Source organism: Perissodus microlepis, chromosome 17 (genome assembly GCF_051167445.1).
Source record: "Perissodus microlepis isolate ML-2025 ecotype Zambia chromosome 17, ASM5116744v1, whole genome shotgun sequence".
NCBI lineage: Eukaryota > Metazoa > Chordata > Actinopteri > Cichliformes > Cichlidae > Perissodus > Perissodus microlepis.
In genome coordinates this window covers 31645043-31668956 of record NC_140477.1, presented here as the reverse complement: position 1 = coordinate 31668956, position 23914 = coordinate 31645043, and the positions used below count along the sequence as shown (strand labels likewise).

The following is a 23914-nucleotide window of genomic DNA, read 5'->3' as shown; positions in this document are numbered from 1 at the left end:
GTAAACACCATAGTGGAAGAGAGAACTGCTTATCTAAAGGTCAGAGAAACGACAGGTACGCTGACGACATTAGGCATCACTTAGATTTTTACCAATGAATTATAAGAAAAATAAACCAGACTGCAATGACGGGAACAAAATGAGATAAAACACTCACAACTACTGGCTACTTGATTGACCTTGCATGAGATCAGCAAGAAATGATAGTGTTGCATACAACTCAGAGCTCATTCACTTACCTGGGTGAGGAGATAAGGGGAGAATCATACAAAGCAAGTTTTATCTAACATGTTGCAAAATGCATAAGCATTTTTTAGCACAATTGTTCTGCGATTTATCATTTCATGCTGAAATCGTAACGTCAAAAGAAAATTAAATGTCTGTCAGTTATGGCTCCACTGCTCAGACTTTATAAATCTGGAGGGTTTTATTATAGTCACAATTGTAAGGAGTGGTTATTTTCTCTTAATGTATATCTTGATATTTAAAATTTTCAGTGTTGCATGAATAAAGCGTATCAGCTTCAAGTACTCCAAATCCACTATTTGGCAACTGTTCCCATTAAGGTAATTTTACTGTGAAGTGTTAAGCCCACCAGCAGTGCTTTTAATAATCACAGGCTCATCAATTCTCCTCTATGTATCTCTTGACTTGCTAAGATACTGTCTATTGACATTTTTTGAAATAGTAGCTGGTTTATCTTGGTCTTAATGCAGAGAATATGAAAAATCCCTGAATAACAAGACACTTAAGCGCTGGGCTGAAAAGCAGTCATTATGAAGATGATTGTCTGAGCAAATGCAATGACGGGGATTCATGGCTCACGTCTCTTTCTCGGGCAAAATTTACTGATGTTGTCCAAAAATATTCTCTCATAAGATGTTTAGAAGCCAGGAGGGGAAGGCTGCTATTAAGTCTCAGTGTGATCTGTTCTGTTATTTCACAGTAGCACTGAAAAAATCACTGCATTAAAATAATGTGGAATCACTTTTTTATAAATGGGATTGTTTCATGTTGTGATAAGGCTTTCGTGAGCTGTCAGATCAGACAGTTTTATAAAACCTTGAAATTGTTTTTCACGTTCCTGAGGCAATTCTTTCTCCTGCTATAAACTAATTTGGATAGAATATTTTCCAAACAAATTAAAAGGTTGGATATGCCTGCAAACTCATTTCAGCTTACTGAAAGGAGACTTCTGCTGCTTTCTTAAATAAGCTGCACACATTCTTATCTTCTGCTCCCCAACTTTTCATCTCTAAAATAACATTATCTTAAAGTCACAAAACAGTTGACAGCAAAGTGATTTTGCTTTGAGATCGTCACAGCAGGTAGCTCTGTTTTACTCTACTAGAGAAATGTGGGAGAAATTCTAATAATAAGAAATTCTTAATAACTTGACTGACACAGAAAATATGGTGAAAATCAGTTGCAAGTAGATGCAGTCAAATGAGGAAAACAAACCAAATGAGGATTGATGTAGGGAAGCAGGAAATCAACCACGCAGCTGCCAGGTAGCCATAGTGAAGCAAAAAAAATGATTACACTCAGATAACTAGAAACAGGTACAAAAATGGTTTGGGTGCTACAGCTGCTTGTAAACACACACAATTTACCCAAGTGGCACCGAAAAGTGAACTCTATTTACGCTGGGAGGTTGATGAGGGACTAGAGGATGGCTGCCTGAGCAACTGCCAGTTGAGTGGGTCATGATGGCTCGAGTAAACTAGAAAGGAAAACAAGAGCTGTGTGCTTAACACGGCTGCCTTTTTTAACTTGGATTATACTATTGTTAAATAGTTTTAATTTTATCTTCTGTCTTTAGAATGTGTTATCACATTGTCCTTATCTATATACTGTACAGTACTGTGCAAAAATCTCAGTTTTTACAGCTTTGCTTTAAGGTGGCCTTCAGCACTAGTGTGTACTTGTACCTGACCATTTTTAGAAGACTTATTTTTTTCTTTTGTTTGTTACTGACCTAACAATCAATCCAAGCATAAAAAAGGTGCCTAAAACAACTTATGAACCAGTGTTGTTGTGAATACACATAAGTTAGCAAAGAACTAAGTTTTAATTGTATCTTTGTTTTGGGCAGCCTGTCACAAAAATTCATATTTCTTTATCTGAATGTATGAAAAATGCCAAAGACAACACAGTTTAATAGATATAAAATAGTAAAGTTGCTATTAGTTATTAGATAAAAACTTGGCATATCTCAGCATGGTGTGCGATGTGTCCTTAAAACTGTTATGAAACTGGACAAGTGGGGGACAAAAAAAGAAGTGGCAGGTCTAAAAACTATCTGCAGCAGATGAAGATTACCTGAAAGTCATGTCCTTGAGAAATAGAGAGATACATCTGGCCCTTCAGTTAATCCATTTGCTATTTACCACAGTCTCATCAGAAAGGGTCTCGCTGTTAAGAAGCCATTCTTAAGGAAGCAAAACAGGAAGGAAAGGCTGAGGTAGATTACGCAAGAACTGGACTGAAAAGTAGTAGCAGCAAGTCTTAAGGAGTGAATCCAAATTTGAAATTTTGGGTTATCAGTATAAATGAGGAGGTTAGGAGGGAGAGAGAGTGTCTAAAGCTTTGTGTGAAACACAGTAGTGACTCTGGCATGGTTTGGGACTGCACTTTAGCCAGTGACATTGGGAATCTTGTCAAAATTGATGGAATTCTGACCATAGAAAAGATTTTGATTTAGCATGTAATGCAATCTGGAAAGCATCTGATTTGCAATGGATTCTTTTTTAGCATGACACTGAACCCAAACACACTGCCAATGGAAATACTTTATCTAAATTTCGCACAACCTGGTGTTTGTTCTCGTTTGTTTGTGTGTGTCTGAGGCCTACCCCGAAGCGCAGCTTCCATTCATGCTCACGCCATCTGCTATTATCTACCAGAAATACCATCAAACCTAACTGAGGATGACATCCCAGCTAGTCAAATGACTACAAGGAGTACAGAGAACTGACCCATGACTTTGTGGACTGGTGCCAGCAGAACTACCTCAAGATCAATACTAATAAAACCAAAGAGCTTCAGACTTCAGCAGGCACAAACATCCTTCACTGCAACCACTGAACATCCAAGGTATGGACATTGAGGCTGTGAACGGTTACAGGTACCTTGGTGTTCATCTGAACAATTAACTGGACTAGACTCATAATTCTGAAGCCCTCTACAGGAAAGGGCAGAGCAGGCTGTACCTGCTGTGGAGACTCAGGTCTTTTGGAGTGAAGGGCCCACTCCTGAAGATCTTCTACGACTCTGTGGTGGCCTCAGCCATCTTTTATGGTGTGGTCTGCTGGGGTGGCAACATCTCTGCCGGGGACAGGAAGAGACTGAACAAGCTGATCAGAAGGGCCAGCTCTGTTCTAGGATGCCCTCTGGATGCAGTGGAGGTGGTGAGTGACAAGAGAATGGTGGCTAAGCTGTCATCCCTGTTGGACAACACCTCCCACCCCATGCAGGAGAAACTGACAGTACTGAGCAGCTCCTTCAGTGGCTGCAGCACCCACGGTGTGGGACGGAGAGATTTCGCAGGTCTTTCCTCCCCACTGCTGTCAGACTCCACAACAAAGACTTTGCAGCTGATCAAACACACAAACCCACACATGTGCAATAAGACTAAGTGCAGTACTCTTATTTTATTTTATTCTATTGTATATAGTATTTTACTTTATTCTATTCTATTCTATGCAGTTGTGTACAGTATCTTATTCTTATTGTATTCCAGTGTTCTCTAATTTTTGCTATATAACTTTGCACTGTCCTCTTTCTGCTGTAACAAAACAAATTTCTCACGCATGGGACTAATAAAGGTTATCTTATCTTATCTTATCTTATCTTATCTTATCTTATCTTATCTTATCTTATCTTATCTTATCTTATCTTATCTTATCTTAACTTAAAAACAGACCTGGGCAGAAAGACACACAGTGGAACATGACCAGTCATGGACTGGCCTCCTCACAGCCCAGACCTCAACATTAATGAAGCAGTATTGGGTGAGCTTCACAGAGAAAAAACACTAAAAGTAGCCAACATCAAAAGCAGAGCTTTGATTATTCTTGAAGAAGCCTGGAGAACTACTCCCGAAGAAGAGAGTCAAAGCTGTGCTGAAGAATAAACATGGTCATACCAGTTACTGGCATATATACTGTACTTCTATGTATGTTGGCATGTTTTGATAAATTACAACACTTATTTTCCATTTCCTAGCAAAATATAAAGAAGTAGTGGGTGGCTCAGGATTTTGGAAAGTTAGGGTACATCCCTGGAATTTCCTACTAAGATTAATGGAAAAATTGTGTTTTGAGAGCTAAAGTTGAATGGACTCCAAATAAGCTGCTAGCACAGCATCTGTTCAACATGCAACAAAATTAGGTTTTTTAAAAAAGCCCAAACAATAATTACTAATTAAATGAATATTTAATCTAGTCTAGACTTGGTGAGAAGTACCTGATCATTGAATCATTGCACATATGTTTTCAGCATTTTTGTGTGTAATGCAGGAAATTCAGTTGTCTTCTATGATACACGATTTAGCCAATACATGTAGCTTTCTATTAAGTTTTGTAAAAAGTGATACATCTGACACAAATGTGTCCAAGTAATAAATGCTGATTCCAGAGGGGAGATGGGATATTCACTCAGAGAGGTTGTGTACCTGGCCAGGGCATTTGTACAAGGGGAACGATTGTGTATTTTAGAGCATGTTTCCTCTCCTCAACGCAAATCCTTTGATTCAGCAACCCTACATAACACACCTGCTCACATAATCAGATCACATCTGGAACGCTGATAAAAACAGATCAATTGCTAACGCATGACTTTGTTTGTATGTGTGCAACTCTACATGTCACATAAACTGGGTTGTCTTCACCAGAAGACCAAACACACACATTAGTGGTGATAAGAGGCACTGAGTGAAAACACAATCTCTTCAGCAGATTGATGGAGCGTGAGTCATAGAGCACAAGCAGTCTCTCACAATTAGAAGCATTCATGTTTTCTCTCCTCTATCCTGTAGGAGCCGGTTTTTGTTTTGTTATAGTGTGTGCCACTAGGGGTCACTTTTTGTGACTTGAGAGTATGGTATGGTTTTATGGTACGGTATTTAAGGTGGACACATGCAACAGTTTGTGACCGCTGCACTGTTGTAATTTATGTTAAATGACGTTGGATACGAACTGTTGAACAACAAATGCAACCAATAGAAATCAATACAGGTGTTAAACAGACAAGATATGTACGGCTGGAGTTAATGGACTATGTCAAGTTTCATTCATAACAGTCGCACCGTGTAGCCCCTGCCATCAAACACCTTAGTGGCTTCAAGCGTAGGCTTTGCCTCTACATATGCATTCATACTGCCCCTTGCAAAAAGAAGCACACACAAACCTAGGGATGCACTATTTTGCCACCATTTACCCAACCTATGTTTAGCTAATCACTTGCCTTCGCTAGCAGTCAAAGCAGAGAAAAGCCATCCATGTAATACTCATTAGAGGCCATTGCTGCTCATGATTACAAGCTTCTGCAGTCAAGAAACTAATTTTTTTATGAAATAATAATAGCAAAGGAAATGCCAGAGATTTTTATTCACCTTGCTTTCTGGGATTGAAACAGCCAAACATCTGTTCATGGTGTCCATAGCCACCACAGACTGACTAACTCCCCAAAACAACAGTGAGGCCTGTTAGGAACCACCTTCACAGTTATATACAGTAAATGCAAGCATCTGTGTTCACAGGCAGATGTTTTTGAGGTTTTCAAAGAGACAAAAAAAGGATGAAAAATTAGACCATTTAACAATTTAATATAGAAATATACAAACATCAGTTTGTAAGTACTTATTTTTCTTTAGGAAAAAGGTTTAATATTGGGTTGTTGTTTTCTTTTTTCTATTTCTTTTTGGTTTGGTTTATAAATTTTCATACAGGAACAACATTATACTCCTCTGGCCCATGCAGCTGACAGTGACTAGTTAGGGTTCCTGGCACGAGGGAAAAATATGTGTTCCCTGAGTGGTTGTTGGAGGTTGCTGGCTGTCGCTGGGTGAAATCAGTTGCAAGGAGGGACGCGTACCATGACAGTGATAAGTATCATGCAAACCTTTCAAAATAAGAGTTGTGCCTTACTCCTGAAACTAACACTTCATAATGTGTAGCTTTTACTTTGGAGGCGAATAATCTCAGTTTCCAGTTTGCATCCCAATCATCACAGTTTTACTATCACTTCATGAGAATTTCAGTGTTTGTAGACAACGCGGTGTCCTCCATACAAACTTTGTACTACAACCACACCACTTGTGTCCTGTGCTTGTGTGAGTGAGGCTTAACTGTAGGTAATGCTAATGAGCAATCAAAATTTTATTATGGTTAATAAAACATGCGTAAAGCTGTTTAAATGACTTATGTGTAACTTTGGGGTGTCTACTATTTCTGCTATCATAGAGCTACAGTTAAGTCTAGCCTAATGTTTACGGCACTAATCTCTGCTGTTGTCTGTCCTACCTGAGAAAGTTTTCTTTCCTAAGACAAAACAGGAGATTACAGACAAGAGCAATGGTGACACAGAGCAACCATCTGATGAGAAGACAGCTTTCCCACGACCATGATGTCTCCAGTTAGCCCCGCACACCTACATGACTATCAAAACAAACTGGAAAGCGCAGGCATGTAAGTGTGTGTTTATCTATGTGGAAGAACATGAGCTCAGCTATCACCTTTTGTTTCCAGAGCAAGGTGGACAGACAGTCGCAGAGGGGAGGTGAACGTGAGCGTGCTTCTGCGTAAAGGTGCCCCGTGTCTCCAAACATGGCTTGTTTAAAATAGAGAATAAAAATCTATAATCAGATAAGCAAACAACCACAGTCCCACTGCAGGGATGGAAAAAAAGAAAATGAGAGATAAACCTGTGATAAATTATTATCACAGTACGTGAGGAGACAAAGGGGTGACATGAGTGGGATTTTATCTGCTGTTAGATTAGTGTTCTGCTTGACGGGCAGCCACAGACGGAGCAGCCAAGGGGGTCCAAAGGCAAACCACAAAACCACTTTCTCACGATCTTGACTAGACACATTTGTTGAGCTTCTTGTGTCTCCCCCATAAAAAATCCTCGGAGCTTTCTTGTAAAAGAAACTTAAATTAACATTTGAATTTTTACATTATCCCTAGGAATTAATCTAAATGTATTCCAAACATGCAATGTGCTTATCTTAGCTTTGGCAGGTTACCGCACTCCTTAATCATTCACTCACCACTGGTTATACTGGTGTATTTTCATTGAAAGCAGCTCTTTAAAATTCCATTCTGCTATGTATTTGAGCAACAGAAAATCAATTTCCATTTTTATTAAGTGGTGCTTGATTTAAAAAAAAAGAAAGAAAGAAAGAAGAAGAAGCACTGATTCCTTTGAATTTCAGTCACAGAAACTCCATACAAAGGTCACCAGCTAGCAGGATGAGGCAAGTGGGGGTGGGAGGGAATACAGGGGGGATTTCATTAAGGTTAAAACCTCAGCAAACACTTCCTCCTCTTGAAAAATATCAGCACCTTTCATTAGCCATCATACATGTTAGAGGGGATTAGATGGAGTGTGACGAGACACAGTGTGTACCTCTCATTTGTTTTATGTTGGAGTGGTGGTTGGGCTGAATAATACATGACATGGTGTTTTTAATTAGCAGGCAGTGGAGGGCACTTGCTAATTAAAATAGAGTCTTGTTATGAAAGGTCAGGGGATCGCGTTGGGGCCTGGGAGTTTGTTTAAAAGGAAGGAATCAAGTGATCTCCGAGATAAATGCAGGCTCCTGAGCCAGTCACATTCCAGTTGAAACTGAGTCTCATTCTGTGTGCTTGTCTTATCTTTTTTCACTGTCTGCAAGATCATTTGTAGATCATTTGTAGATCATTTGGGCAAATTAAGCTGAGATTTCTTTCATGAAAGGAGGTTTTGACGGCTTGATTGAAGAAGCTCCAACAAAAATATCTCATCGCGTTTGCTGTTACTCTTTGAATATATTTTTAAATTGATGGTGTGTGTTGTTCAGACCTACTGTCTTCTCATTTTCTCCAAATTGTATTGTTATCTGAACTGCGCACACAGAATAGTTGATGAGCGGACAGAAATGTGCCTCTGCTGTAAACCAGCTAGTAAAGTCACTGTTTGCTTTCCTTCTAACACAGATGAGGGAGAATAGGCAGCATTCCACTGATGATGAAAAGTCATCTGATACATTTTATGTATCAGATGACTTTTTATTAAATATTAAAATTTTATTAATTTTAATATTTAAAACTAAAAAATGGAAATTGTCTCACAAGAAATGAGTCGGCTGAATTCATGGTTTGATGGAAAGCAGTGAACATTAAATTTGAACCCAAAAAGCTGATCCTGTTCCTTCGGACATAGCGTTGCCTAAAATCATTGTTAGTCAGCGGTGCTGGTTTCTCTCATTATGCAAATGACGAGGTGATGAAACGTTTCTCCCACTGCTGCATCCAGGTGAATAGAATTAACTTTCTGTGATTTTCTTACCTGGATGATTGATCATGCATCAAGACATAAATTTACTTACTGTTCAAATTTTATGTAATTTGGAAACTGTATAAAAGATACTGGAGTAAAAATTATGATAAATATCGGTGAGAAAGAGTAACACCTTTAACATTGCTAGTTGCTTACTGTTCATTTCTGTTACCTTGTTTAGATTACTGTTTAAAAGTCTGGGGCAACACATTCAAAAGTTCAAGTCAATCATTATGGAAACTTCCAAAAACAGAGCAGTCGGAATGGTTCATCGTGCAGGATTTAGAGTCTGCAATTACATTCTATTTTTTTGAAGTTCATGCACCTCATAAAATAAAACTGCATATAATATGCTACCAGGAAATCTGCAGAGGATGCTTTTTGACAGAGATGGGGACAGTAACCACAGGAGAAAGTTAAACTTCAAGTGTCTTAATTGACAAACAATATAATGTGATATAGATAGTTAATTTCCATTTGTGGAGTAAAACTGTGGAACAGTTTTCCAGCAGGACTACAGCAATTCCATCCATCCATTCTCTTGCACTCTTGCAGTTAGCCAATTCCACTAACTGCAAAAATTAACATTAGAAAGAAAAAATAACAAATTAAATCATGAAATAGCACAGGAACCTGGACCCATGACTAAACAATGACTGTAAAAAACTACAGTCATTGCCAAAACAACACAATGATTTAATTTATTATAAGAATAGCACCAAATTTGCTAAGAGTCCATTTTTATTTACACAGACAGCATATAGACACTGTGACATCAACCAGTGGTTCATGAAGTGCCACTGATAAACCACCTTGTGTTTAAAAACCAGATGCGGCAGTAAGAGGTGGATCTGACTGAGAATGAAAGAGGAGCATTTCCATGTGCCAGTGTACATGAGGTTGTCATCTCTATATTTTGGCCAAATTAGATGTTAAAAAAAAGTTAAGAGACAAACATAAAAAAAAGATAAGAATTTACCTGATAACCATCTGGACGCTGGCAAAAGATTGTTTTAAACGCCACAATTTTAAAATTGTGTTCACGAGGCAGGTTGACAAAGCAGCATGGCAGGATAATACTTTCATCACAGTTCACATCACTTTGTTTCATCGTTAATATCTCTTCTAAACCATATTAAAGCCAAACAAAAACGATCCCTTCCCGTTGACACTCAGGGACAAAAGAGATTAGATCCACTTTCCTAACATGAATTAGTTAACATAAATGGCATAAAATGATTCCTTTCTACCTGCATGCCACACGGGGAGAATGGGAAAGAGTTGTCATATTTGATTAAATCACACACCATCTGTAGTACCTTCCTTTGGCAAGTAGAGTTTGAACAAACTCACAAACTGGCCTTTGACTGTTCTCTGCCTGAGGAGCTCAGTGGCTGCTTTGATGATAACGTGGTCCGACACTGTGACAGGAGCCAGGGAACGAGGCTTGACACCGCAAGCCCTCCCATCCTCCGTTATACATATTGCTCACTCTTCCTCGCGCACGTACACAAACACCACAGGGGACTTGTCACCCACCCACGCTGAAATCTACCGCCCTGCTGTTCCACATTTTGAGTTATTACCTGTTTCTATTATATCGTTCACACAGTGCCAATAAAGCATGAATCGAGTTATGAGACGGGAACCAAGAGCTGAACATTTAAGCCTTTATTAAGCTGTCTGTTACTGCAAGAGGGAGCGTCCGCGCACGTACACACACAGAGTTAAAGTTCCCACAATCAACACAGACAGAAACTGGAGGAAGAGGAAGGCGAAGAGGGGAACTCAAATGAAACAGGAAATTAAATAAGATATCCTAATGTGAGGAGACAATTGGTAAGAAGTCATCAGACAACGTAGGCCACAGCAGCCTTGAAAGTTTATCAGTGCCTTCACAGGAATCACACAACCATAAGTACTATTTAATAAATGTGAAAGGGTCGTTATTCATGTGTGAATTGTAACGCCACAGAGTGCAGGGACAGTCAAAGGCGGTACAAGGAACTCGACTTTTTTTTGGTTTTTAAACACACTGCGCTTGTCACTGGGTCACTTTTCTTCTTTGTCATTTCAGTTGCATTCTTACAAATTTGTTTCCAGTTAGTGTGACACGCTCAAGGCCAATAAACCTTCACAAACATATTTGTACAGTCGCCGGCTTGTGCGTGCTCGGCAAAAACGTGTCAACATGTTTGTCTTTGTGTGCGTAACTCGGAAAGTCCTGGTGAGTGAACCGAGCAAAATGCCTGAACAGTCAGCTGTCGCCCCAACAGAACATGTACAAACTAAGATCACACTGTAAACAGGGGTGGCTATATTTTCTCAGTGTGGACATGCAATGTAAGTGATTCACTTTCATGTTTGTCTCGTCACAAAATAGTCCAGTTTGCACTTAGAGGCTTAGAGACCTTTAGTGAGATTTTCTAGAGATTACCTCCTAAAGTTTGGAGGTGTTTGATGGGCATTTTCTTTAAACTATTCCCACAAAACCTCATCGGTTTAATCATCAAGCAACACAGGGTGTAGTGTGGCATTGCAAAACAGAGTGATAGACTGTTATCCTGTTTACATCTGTGGTCAGAAGTTTATGTACACTTGCACATTCATCATGGGAATGAATGCTGTGATAATATTGGACTTGAACTGTTCTTATTCCCGGGTGGAAGGAGTGAGCATCATACAGTCATCAGAGTTTGTGTTCTTCAACCAGGCAGTATCAAATATGGCCTTTTCTTTGCATTTTGCCTAGAAGTCCAGCATCTAGGAGTCATGCTGGTTGATTCCGAGACTGGTGTTTTGTACATGCCATTTAATGACGTTATCAGCTGAGGACCTGTCAGGTGTTTGTTTTATCACAGTAGAGACGGAAACACTGCCTCCTTGCCCAGGTTTGCCTTCCATTTCTATACCTATACTAGTATGCAGCATTCTGTAAAGGGAGTAGTACGTTCCTTCTTCAGTTTTCTTGAATTTTATTTAAATCTGGAGCACCAGGGCTGGTGGCAGACACTCAGCTAGCAGATTTTATTTCTATGTTTTCAGTGAAGAATTTCCCATTTGTAGCAAACACAGCCTTGAAGGCCTAATAAATGGGCCGCTGTACGCCTACATTGATTTTCCAGCAGTTGTCAATAACCATTTCCAGTATTTGAGATTCAATGAATGTCATTTTCATTCAAAAAAGAGTGTTTTTTTTTCTTTGGAATACAACAATATTTCTAAACTGATGGGTTTTGCTATTCACTCAGAGCTCTTTCTCCACGTTTTGATGGGTGTGTTTGTTACAGGCAAACATTTTCAGCATGGTTTAGTGGTTTGGATGAAATCCAGTGTAAACTGGACTTCCCGTGCCCTTGCATCAGAAGAAGGGCATAAGAAGCATCCTGGCTCATAGCCAAAGGATGTGCAGGATTTTGATCAGCCTCCACCTTTCCCGAAGGCATCAAGTCACAGGTATTTTCTGTAACTTTGATGATTAATGATTGATAGTGAAAAAAACTGTTGGTTTTTATTCAATATTTAATATTCAATATTTAATTGAATATTAACCTCTTAAGCCCCAAGCCTAACTGATCTCCTGTCTTTTGCCCCCGTATCAGGGGGCTTGGGGCTTAAGAGGTTAAGAAAAAGCAGTGTCACTGAATTTATTTCTGTATCTTCTTTATCTTTAGGTTCTAATTAATATGTTGTAAAGATTAGTCAGCACTTTCTGAGAGCAAAGTGCTCCACACTAAATATATTCAGAATCCTTGACTAAAGGAGCTAGTAAAGCTTCAGATGAAAAGACTCACAACATTGCCTCATTTAGGCTATAATTTTCTAATCAAACACAAATGGAGTTCAGAAATGAGATTACACGAAAGATGCCACATCTGCTCTCTAGCAACATTTCCTTGTAACACTCAAATGTTTTGGGGTTCTCATATTTCTTTTAAATGGAAGGTTTTATCTCTTTGCAGTATTCATTAGGAGGATCTGTTCGAAAGTGATGTTGAATAGCAATTGCACACTGCAAACGCTAATGATTTAGACTGCATAGAGTTCAGCCTGACAGAATCCAGCCAATGCAAAGCATCTTAAAAATTTCACATTAAAATGTACTATAAAAGTGAGAAATATATATTTGAGTAAGCAAATCAGTCTTAAATTGTGAAACCAGAAGTAGGATGATTTCAGCCTAACCCCGGTGTATTCACTGGATTAATTATACTGACCTTCACACATGGTGAGTCTCTATTACACATAATCATACATAGAAATTTCATTGTTTGCGCAGCCACTAAGTATCCAGGAGGTAAGAGTAGAGGTGAAATGACCTCATCAAACAGACTGACAGAGAATTAACAGGCAACAATACTGGCAAGTTAATCATGTGTAATTAATAACTAATAAATGTCATAATAAATCACTAGTGATTTCTTCTTTGATTTGAATTGGCAGCTTAAAATCAACCAATTCAAAACATCTTCAATTTTTATTTCATATAGTGTTTAACCTGCAAGTGTCACTTCTCTTTGCTGATATCACAGACTGAATAATTGAGGATTTAGAAAAATAATAACAATGAAGAGAAAAGTAGCTAGTTAGTTATTTTTTCCTCCAAAATAAAATACATTTGATTACATAAATCGTCTAATATAAACTGTTACTGTTACCAGTCATGACCAAATCTGAGAGCATGGCGCCATCGCGTGTTCGAGTCTCGCAACTGCAGCCAGCATGAGGCGGTGTTTACTGTTGCTAGGTAACGCGCATACGTAGTTTACCGCCAGTGAAAGGCTTTCTGCTGATTATCCAACCCTAACTGTCGGCGTTTTTATTTTTCTCTCATCATGGCAGATAAAGATAAACTGGATTTGGTCCATCGGGACGCGATTCACGCCGAGCGAGTCCGGAAAGAGCAAAGACACCAGAAGCTCCACACGGAGTTCAGCATCAACCCCCACAGGAAATGTAAGTAAGCTAATCTCCCCTCTTGCTCCGTTTCTCCCTCACATCAAAAATATGATAAAAATAAGAACTATCACTTACTCAAAAGTGTGACTGGGCAGGGTTTTTTTTTCCTTCAAAGGGCTTTTGAATTTCACTGCGATTAGGGGACCAAAATCAGGGCTCCCAGCACTTTAGCAGTGCTTGCAAGCAAGGTTACACTATGATTCAGTGTCCAGCATGCTTATTAGGAAGAGCCACACACTGAAAAGCACGAGTGCTGTGGATTTCATGGCAGTTTGGTCCTCTTTTGTAGAGCTCTGTATAATTGTTGTACTGTATACCTCCTTTTCTTATGTGTGTGTGTGTGTATGTATGCTGTGTTACAGTGCATGTACTGCCAGACAAACCCATGTGTAGGAGAACAACAGAAGTGATTCCAGAGGACGGTAAAATTTCCATTGAAATCAAATATGAGAAATATTCTATCCATCTATTCTGTTATATAAATTTGTTTTTAAACAAGTTGGTTTTATAATTTGATTTTTTTGGCCTCCAGAGGATTTCATCAAGGCTTTCCGCAAGGCCCACGAAGTTCCTACGAAGAAGTATTCTATGCCACTCACTGAGAGCCAGGAGATAGGATGGATGTCGACTCCACTGGTGAGTAAAACTCTCTGTTAGTGGATTTTGGAACAAACTGTAGCTTAAATGTGTGAAAAATTAACACTAACAACCCCAACACTACTATGAAGACGTCATGAAACCCCGCTTGTGTAAATTTTGAAGAATCTGCCCCAACCATTCTTTCTCAGTGTTTAGTCTGGTGTGGGATATCAAACTCGAGTAGAAATGGCTGGGACACAGCTGGGATATTTAATGTGTTTAGTTTAATTTAATGTCTGCAGCAAATGGTGTGACACCCAAAAAATACTTCAGGGAAGAAGCCGTTGTCACAGCCTAATGTAAACGACAATTATTGGTGGAATAACTTGAAAATTGGGAACACCATTGTTAACATGTCCAAACATTCCTCTTTTAATTAGGGAAACACTTATTTTAAATTCCAGGGCTGACAATGATGCCTAGAATAACACAATACAGATATTTGTTTATCGTTTATTCATGCCATTTTGATATTTGAAAATTGTTTTCCTTTTTTTAAGACAGTAAACAACACCAGTAGGCTGATGTAATCGTGCATCCACCTCAACTCTGTTGATTTATTTTCCACCAGGTCCCGGAGTCCCGCCAAGACACAAGATTCAATTTCTTCCGATTTATGACAGACGTCACCAAACACCATGAATTTGGCCGAAGAACACAAAATTAACCCCCCCGCCACACACACACACACACACACACACACACAAAAGAGAGAGAATAGAAACTGAATGCCTACTGAAATGTATTTGTTCATCAAACAATCATGTGGGTGTCAGCACAGAAGCTGACCCTTCTTAGAGAAACACTTGGGGGGAACATTTGTACAGGTCTGTACAAAACACACACGCCCATCACATACTAATCGTACTAATGAATGGAAAAGGGCAAAACTGACAGCTGCTCAATATTATAAAATGTCATGTAACATGGGAGAGAATCAACGAGTCAAAAAGCTGAGTGAGAAAAGTAAAACAGAACACACAAACCTCAGGAGAACAGTGCGTCATTGAGAAGGTGGAGATACGGAGGTGTAATCACAGAGAGTGGATCTAAAACCACCTTAGGGTAGGGACAACTGCAGCCACAGATGCAAATATCAGGGTATCTACAGCAAATAACATTGTCCTTCTCAACCTTAGGAAAGCTCTGTATTTTGGAGCTGTGTGCAGTCCATTCTTGCCTTTACAGGCCCTTTGAATAGCTTCCCGAGCTGTGTGATCGGACTCAGTCCATCTGTGGTTTGAATATGATTAATATGGACCTCCATATCAATCCAGATGCATGTACGAAAGGTATATTGTACCAAAAAGTGTAGAAGAAGAGCTCATAGTCCCTTTAGGCAAATCCTGCCAAAAAGCAGAGTGCAAAGTCCAGTCTGCTGAGCAGCCCGCCAGTCTCTAAGAGCGATTCTTCATCTTCTTGCGCACAGACTTGCCTGGACGTTTCTGGAAGTCAAAGAGAAAGAAATTATTTGTTTTCTTATTTACTCATTTGAATAAAACAGTCAATAGATAACCATGTGTGTGAGAGACTCACATTTTGTTTTCCTCCTTTCCCCTTCTTCCCTCCCTTGCCGTGAGCTATTTTGGCACGGAAACCGGAAACATCGTTGTAGCTTTCCTTGGTGTTCCACTTCTTTCCACTCTTTTTGCCTCCAAAGCCAAACTTCTGGTCCTTGAATTTTCTCTTAGCGCTAGGCCTGTGGAAAAAATAAATAAATAAGAGTTTTATTGTAAAAATGCCACAAATCTGAAGTGGGAGCAAAATAAAAAGCAATGACTGATGTGTGCACTGATGAAAAGTTCAAACTTACCCCTTTTTGTTCACTGCTTTCTTTGAGCCCTGAGAAGATTCTTTATTCATCTTCTGGTCACCTTCCAAGAATTCCAGTTTGTCGGTCATTCCTAGAAAGAGAAGATGTTGTTCCCAGTGCTCAATAAGTGACGTGTCCAAATTGGTGTAGTGACAAAACAATAAAAGAAATAAGGAAATAATTCCATGCTACACTTGTAAACACCCACCTTTCTGGTATTTCTTTACAGCGGACATCATGGCCTTCTTCTCCTGCTGTCTCTTCTGGATCACTTCTATTTGGACCTGGCAAAAAATTCAAAATTAGAGTCAGTCTTTTAGCCATGTACAGTCGAAGTATGATACACATATAACACTTACAGGTGTTAAGAAGAATTTCTGAACTCAGTCACCAACCTTTTTGCCAAACTTCCTTTGCTCACGCAGTTTCTTGGCCTTTTCTGACCTCTCCATAATCATCTGCTTTGAGATCAGCTTTTTCCTGATCTGAACAGACCAACAAATGAAAAAGTATATGAATTTAGGCCCGACAGAACAAAAGAACTAAACTCAGGTCCTGAACCAGTATGTGCAAAGAAATGTTAATTACTTTACTATATGGGTGAGAACTAATACTTAATTACAGTGATGCTGTTTCAGGTGTTATGGAACATGTAAGGAGAAAAAAAAGCAAACAGCTGATGCTTTGGCGGTTTAATGTAATGAAATACAGTTTGAGCTTTAAACATATTTGTCAAAACTGAACCTGCATCATCACATAGGAGACCAGCTCACCTTCTGCATGTGCTGATCAGATTTGGCCATCTCTGCAAAGTAGTCTTCGGGCCTCTTGGTGGCTATGCTGTGCCTGTTTAGGAGTGGCAGTGCCTCGAGGACTGTAGCCTGAGCTTGACGGTAGCTGTAAATAAAGAAAAAACACAAAGTAATTGGAATGGTCTCTTTGTAGCTGTGTTGTATTTTTCCAGCATGTTTTTTAGGCTATTCTCTAAAACATTCAACACCGTATGCATGTTTGTAACTCTTTAGCTGAAAAAAATTACTTCTTTGTCTGACTTGTAATCAAACTATATTAGTGTGGTTACAAAATACAAGTATATGTGATGCTTTTTTGCCTATCGTCCAATCTCTCTCTGCTTCCTTTTCTTTTTCTCTTACCACCAACCAGTTGCAGCAGTTGGCTGCCCCTCCCCAACCCTGGTTCTGTCTTATGAGCAGGCACTATATAAATAAAACTGAGCTGAATTAACGGTCACTTACAAGAACATCTCCCTCTGGAAATCATCATCAGCATCCAGTTCCCCAGCGGCTGGCGCTGAAGCTTTCTCTTCAGCTTGAGAAATGATATTTGCAGCTGGTAGGTTGGTCAGATCCAATCTCTCCACCCAGGGAAGATCTTTACGAAAATCAGCAAGACACTGTTTCAACCCCTCCTGTGTGACAACATAGGAGCAATAAAGGTACAACAAGTAACAATATTATTCACTTTACAGGGAATTTCGTAAACTGTTCCATTGCTACTTTAAAACTATTACAGTGGTATGGTTGTTATAGTACGTTGATCATCCCTGTGTAGCATAACTTGCTACTAACAGAAGATGTGAGATGCCACTCACCACATTGTTGACGAACTTTTTGGGTTTATCCACCAGGACGTTCATCCCAGGCTTCAACAACCCCGCTGCGAAGGCTTCTTGCAGCTGAGCAATGAAATGAAGATGAATAATATTAACTCTGACTTATCTAAACCACCACTTGCTACAGCAAGACTACACGGTCCTACTAAACGTGAATTTTCCTGCTATCTAAAAAGCTTGATTAGAAAAATAAAGATTCTGATACTGATAATAGTACCAGGTCTCTGTTTGTTTGATTAACTTTATAAACAGCAGGCACAGTGACGTTTAAAACCTTAATACTTAACAGGAATGTGGTTAGCTAACGATGCTAGCATGTTAGGAAACTGACCTCATCGTCCGATAATTCACTGTTTTCCTCCTCTGAATCCTGACCGAGCAGCGCTTCCTCCTCTGCGGACGCCATAGTCTTGCTGTCGATAACCATGAGATGACTATATATGAACTATCAATGTTAAAACGTAAAACAATACGCCTCGGATATACAGTGCTCCTCACATGGACTATAAGGAGCCTTTCACGTGGAGCGGAAGTGACGCCTCTGAACGTCCTACCTGTTCAGTTCGCCGGCGGATAAAAAGTGTAAAAATAATCGTTCCAACCCGGAAAAAATTCCAACGCAGGAAAAGTAAATAAATAAATTAAAAATAATAATACAGAAGTAAATAACGTTTAAGTCACACTATCCGATAACTCAATGTCCGATTCGCTCTTTGAAGAGCGGCGAAAATCACAAGTTATATTACAAGTAAGTTTCTGATGCAACTTTTGTCACGTATCATCTTATTTTATTTAAATCTCCGCTTTTCATATAGATAAAAATGTTGTTTTGAATTCCATTCCAGTCTTTAAATTTGATTTAACATATAAAATAAAATGCCTTGGGTGGTTTAGAAAACCAATGACTGTATAAAAATCTACGGTCATTGACGAAAGCACGTTTCCGTTAAGTCTAGTGTGTAATATCAAATAAGTCCTCTTAGAGGAGATGTTGTACACCTGTGCAGACTGGAAAGTACAGTGGATGGGTCGATATGAGAACTTTACAGTCTAACGTCAATTTAGAGATTCTACTTTAAATCTTTTCCTACTGTGTAAAGGAAGACTCAGGATTTTCACTTGCCACCTCATCAAGAAAGAAACTATCGACATTTCTTTCCCATTACTCAATTCCTGAGTCGATTTCTGTCACTTTGACATGGCACGACTGAGAAAAATGTCTGCATTTTTGGCCCAGTGTCACTGTCAATGGACATTTTGTCTGTGGGGAAAATCAGGACAGCCCAAAATCTGGTGCTCCGAGTAAAGTTTGTTTCTGCCTTCATTAGACATTCAAAAATAAATAAATTCTTTTATTGTTTATTTCTTGGGATGTAGCCTCTATGTGTCTTTAACATACATATCTCTGCCTGTGATCCTTTCCTCTTTAATCATTCTACCCAAGGAACCTTTTCCTTAAACTCTCCAGTGGACATCACACACATTTTGATCTGTACCCGAGAGAAACCAGTGGATGTGCAGTATGCAAAGGCCATCAGCATTGAAATGTCCAAAACCGAGGAGTACTTCCAATGGGAGTCACAATCATTCACTTTAATGTTAGCGAAGGACAGTTTGTATTCATCTTATGTGGTCACGTAGCAGTTGTAGAGTGAAGGGCTTGCAGTTAGAACCAGAGTGCGTATGTGCTGAATGCTAATGGTGTGCTTTGCCTATGACCATGGAAGTAAGTTGATCTTACTCAAAATGTCACTTGAAAGGGATTCATCTCAAGTGGTCAAGCAAGGACCTCAACCATACCAAGGGCAAGGCGAAGAGCTGACATGCTTTAAAGTGTGCATACTAAAAATAAAACTAAGAGATAATTTACCCTTTCGGGTGGTGAGAAGTAAAACACTCCGAAATGCAATTAATGGTTAGCGGTGTTATGTTTATGCTGCTTAACAGATATGGTTTCCTTTGGAGGACAAGGTAATTGCAAACCTTTATTATAGCCACATAGCAAAGAAACAGATAATCAATAATCACCCAGAAAGTAAAGCAGAATCAGACAGACGTATCTTTGCTTTTTTTCATTGTTTTATGTGGTGTCCAGGTTTCTCAGTGTGAATGTAACATAAAGAAAAATATAAGACATATATCCTTATATTGAAACTCTTTTGTATGGTAATTACCTGGGTGGTTGCTGGTGTCCTAGCTTATGCAATGTGCATCAGAACTGCTAACTGAACAAAACAGCACATAGCATCTTTGATTTTCGCTTTCATACGCCATTCAAATAACTAAAAAAACATCAAAAGATATTGAATCTGGAACTAATGCAGTATTTTAATATTTTGCCTATTTTATCCTAACTTTTTTTTCTCTTTACATGACACTGCTGCTCTTATCTATGTTACTGAAAGTTAAATTCATTATCTCTTTGAAGGTTGCTTTTGAGATTGACTAATAGTAACATGAACAGCTTTCTTCTTAATAAGCGTCTCGCTTTCATGACACCTGGACTACAAAAGTGATCCAGCTTTACAGGCTTACTGACATTACTTTGATTTGTCAGGAAAGCTCAGAGTAGTCTTGCAGAAATGTGTTATTTTTAATGAATAACAGTTGTAATAATTAGAACATACAGTCATGGTGAAATGACAGTACACCTTCTGGCAATTCAGTTAATAAAAGGTCATCTGGTCCTTACCCAGTCTTAAAATTAGGTAAATGCAACCTCAGGTGGACAACAACACCTGATATATTACACTGAGCCAAAATGCAGAAGAAAACTAAGTATAGCAAATAATTTAATAGCTTGTTGAACTGTAACTTGAAGTTATAATTTCTGGATTAACTATATGTCTCTCACATTGTAACAAAGAAATTTTGGCTCACCTGTATTACAAGGCTGCTTCAGTTCATTGAGGTTTGTGGGCATTTATGCACAGCTGTCTTTTGGTCCAGCTAGAGCAGGGGTGGCCAACTCCGGGCCTCGAGAGCCGGTGTCCTGCAGGTTTTAGATGTGTCCTTGATCCATCACAGCTGATATAATGGCTAAATTACCTCCTCAACATGTCTTGAAGTTCTCCAGAGGCCTGGTAATGAACTAATCATTTGATTCAGGTGTGTTCACCCAGGGTGATATCTGAAACCTGCAGGACAGCGGCTCTCGAGGCCTGGAGTTGGCCCTGAGCTAGAGCATTTCTCTCAGTTTGAGGTCTGGACCATTGCAACACCTTGGTTCTTTTCTTTTTCAGTAATTCTGTTGTAGATTTGCTGCTGTGTTTGAGATTATTCTTCTGTTGCGTGACCCAAGCTTGAGCTGTCAGACAGATGACCTCACATGTGACTTTAGAATATTTTATTATACAGAGAAGCTTGTGGTTGCCTCAATGACTACAAGGTCTCCAGGGCCTGTTGCTGCAAAACAAGCCTAAATCTTCACCCTTCCACCACCGAGGTGTTTGTGCTGATATGCTGTGTTTGGCTTTCTTCTATCCAAACGCCACCTTTTTTGTCTCATCTATCCAAAATAAATTGTTTTAGACGTTTTGTGGTTTGTTCGGACTTTGCAAACCTAAGCACTGCTGCCATGTTCTGTTTAGAGAGAAGAGCCACACTTGTGCCGTTTGCTGATTGTTCTACCATGAACTTTAACATTTAAGATGCTGACTGATGCTTGTAGAGTCTGAGATGTAGACTTTGGCTTTTTTTCAGGTTTTCTGAGCATTGCACAGTCTGACCTTGGGATGAATTTGCTGGCACATCCACTCCTGAAAAGATTGGTAGCTGTCATGAATGTGTCATGTTTTCCACTTGTGAATAATCTTTCTCACTGCAGAATGATAGACTTCAAATTGTTTGGAAATGGCCCCATAACCCTTTCCAGATTGATGGGGAGCAACCGTTGCTTCTTTAAGATTGTTGCTGATGTCTTTCCTCCTTGGCACTGTGCTAATTCACCTGAATACTTCAGGTCAGAAAACTGCCAAAGGTTTCAAAGATTTCTGTTATGTTTATGCTGCTTAACAGATATGGTTTCCTCAGATATGGTCACGCTTTCTTATGACTTAAGTGCATTTGATTATCAGCACCTGTCTGCTATTTACTATCTTCATTCCTATGGAAGCAGTACTGGCAGACAGATTATATTTACTACACTGGAATTTAAAGAGAGTTTACTTTATTTTTCTTACCATGATTGTAGATGTAATAATTAGCAATAACAAACTGATTTCTATGTACACTGATGATGAAGAATGATCTTTTCATGTCACTTTAGCATATTAATGAGACATTTAGTTTGGTATTAAACCATGCAAATTTTGTTTATTTCACAGCTCAGCAGGTTAGAGGAGTTCCACTATCACTAATACCAGATGGGCAGGATACGAAGTAGACTGGGGACTTCTGTGCTGACAGCCGCTGTTCATTTGAGATGTCATCGTCCTCTTTCAGTGTTTTATCCTCCTAGTCCTCAAAGCACAGGCTGTCTGAGCCCCCCTGAGAGTGACATTCGTTCTATTCTGATGGAAATCGATTTCTACGATTTGAACATCACCACCCTTAATTCTTCCATTCTCTGCATGGTCAGAGCCCTGCTCTGAGATATCTTCAAAAGGAGAAAAAAAACCCATAATTTACATTTCTGTCATTGTAATCGCTTGAGCCAGACAGAAATGTGGTCTATTAAATTCCCATTCTGCTGTCACTCTTCATATCAGGGCAAGAGACTGCTTCCTGACACCAGATTGAAAATAAGTTGGATTCACTCTGTCAAGCTCCTCTTTTGGAGTTATTCCTGGCTGCTGGAGGATTGGACAAAAAACAATAATACAGTCACGGATGTCTGGGCCTAAGATGGGTGAGTGCTTTAGCTTCTACGGCTCTCAATCAGCCTAAGGAGATTTAGGGATGTGCAAGTAAACAATACTGGATGAATTACTGGGAAAAGTTTTTAGGTCATTTAGTCTTGATCTGTCCTTTCTTGAGTGGATATCCATTCCTTCTACATCCATCAAAACATCTGTGAGATGACTGCTAAAGAACAGGCCTATACCCATGTATTACTTTAGCCACACAGTAGCCACATTCTGTTGTCTGTCAACCATGAGCAGCTAGCATGTGTGACCTCCAAGGAATGGGCTTACATCTATACTGTTGCCAGTGTTTTCAAGATCAAATATTATTAATACAAAGCTAAATTTGAGGATGATGCCATGGCTTATGTTGTGCTTTTTGTTGTGCCATACCCCCAATAAAGAAAACAGCAGCCTGTGGCATTTATGAAGTCCTATTTAGACACTACAGTGATCGCTAATATCAGTGCGTTCATATTTCCAGGCACAGTTTTTACCATGTTCACCAGATGCTTTTGCCCTCACTTCCTGTGCCCCAGGCATTTTTGACTTTTGGAAGTTACATTCTGATTTGAATGTAAAATCTCTAAAAATATCTTTTATATTTATTGTTTGTTGTTGCTCATTTCTCATATTTTCTGTTTGCACTGTCTTCTCAACAGCTCCCTGCCCTGTTGAAAGCTTCTTTCTGTGAAAATTGTGGGTTTTTCGTCTGATGCACCTTTGCCAACTATTTCCAAGATAAGAAAATCTTGAGTTTCTCATAATGCTCTTAGAAACTGACCTTAAAATGCCTGGAGATGGTTGGTTGTGTATGGATTGAATTCAAATACCAAAAAGTACTGATTAGACAGATGGGACTTGTTTAGTTTTGTGGGTATTGGGACAAAAATGAAAGTAATGCACAACTACAGTATTGCCATGGTTATAATTCACCCTGAATGGAAGAGGCATGAGTAAAATTTTACATAACAATAATAATCCATGCAATTGCCTCTGAGGGATTTCCCTCAAAACCACAAATTTCAAAATCGCCTTTATTGAGAACCTGGATCACCATAGTCACCATCAGTCAAGGTTGCTCTTCTGGCCAGGATCAACACTCTGTTTCATGAAGTCGATCTGACAGTTACTGTTACTGGGAACTAAAAGCCAGAAATGTCACTCCAAGGCAAAAATACTGGCTTCATTTTTGTAAGCAACTTTAAGTATTGGCGTTAGCTCTCGAGGCTAATGTATCTTTGATCCCCAACACTATTACACTGCAGTAGGATGTGTTTACTTCATCACATCAGCATTTATTTTGATTGTCATTCTCAGAAATAGCCAACAGCACTTTAGTTCATCTGTTTATTCTCTCATAGTTCATGTACTCCTTTTGCTCAATCTTTGGTCTGTTGTGGGTTACAAGAACAATACACAGTCGTGTGTAATTGATGCTGCTGCAGGCAGCTGTCCATGTGTTTTGTCTGCAAGGGAGTA

General features: G+C 39.2%; 2 protein-coding genes across 3 annotated transcripts; one reads left to right on the top strand and one right to left on the bottom strand.

The window, feature by feature from the left end:
* The first annotated feature begins 13298 nt into the window (after positions 1 to 13298).
* cfap144 (cilia and flagella associated protein 144) lies at positions 13299 to 17224 on the top strand. Of its 2 annotated transcripts, none has more exons than XM_084910875.1 (4): positions 13299 to 13500; positions 13866 to 13925; positions 14036 to 14139; positions 17120 to 17224. In XM_084910875.1, exons 1-4 carry the CDS (start codon positions 13380 to 13382, stop codon positions 17198 to 17200), a joined length of 366 nt encoding a protein of 121 aa, XP_084767001.1. In that variant the 5' UTR covers positions 13299 to 13379; the 3' UTR covers positions 17201 to 17224. The 2 variants fall into 2 exon arrangements, with proteins under 2 accessions (XP_084767001.1, XP_084767000.1); XM_084910874.1 differs by lacking the exon at positions 17120 to 17224 and adding an exon at positions 14714 to 14857.
* Positions 14868 to 18022, bottom strand: ebna1bp2 (EBNA1 binding protein 2). The gene is made up of 9 exons (XM_084910873.1): positions 17920 to 18022; positions 17568 to 17651; positions 17212 to 17384; positions 16729 to 16852; positions 16351 to 16440; positions 16164 to 16239; positions 15956 to 16046; positions 15679 to 15841; positions 14868 to 15587 (listed from the first exon to the last, which is right to left on the bottom strand). Exons 1-9 carry the CDS (start codon positions 18013 to 18015, stop codon positions 15540 to 15542), a joined length of 945 nt encoding a protein of 314 aa, XP_084766999.1. The 5' UTR covers positions 18016 to 18022; the 3' UTR covers positions 14868 to 15539.
* Positions 18023 to 23914: the final 5892 nt, after the last annotated feature.

Bases quoted from the DNA above. Each gene is read 5' to 3' on its own strand.
- cfap144 (XM_084910874.1), top strand. From the start codon at position 13,380: ATGGCAGATAAAGATAAACTGGATTTGGTCCATCGGGACGCGATTCAC. The intron at 13,501-13,865 runs GTAAGTAAGCTA...GCTGTGTTACAG, and splicing joins CATCAACCCCCACAGGAAAT to TGCATGTACTGCCAGACAAA. The intron at 13,926-14,035 runs GTAAAATTTCCA...TTTGGCCTCCAG, and splicing joins AGAAGTGATTCCAGAGGACG to AGGATTTCATCAAGGCTTTC.
- ebna1bp2 (XM_084910873.1), bottom strand. From the start codon at position 18,015: ATGGTTATCGACAGCAAGACTATGGCGTCCGCAGAGGAGGAAGCGCTG. The intron at 16,853-17,211 runs GTAAGTGACCGT...CTTTATTTACAG, and splicing joins TTCCAGAGGGAGATGTTCTT to CTACCGTCAAGCTCAGGCTA. The intron at 16,441-16,728 runs GTGAGCTGGTCT...TGGTCTGTTCAG, and splicing joins CTGATCAGCACATGCAGAAG to ATCAGGAAAAAGCTGATCTC.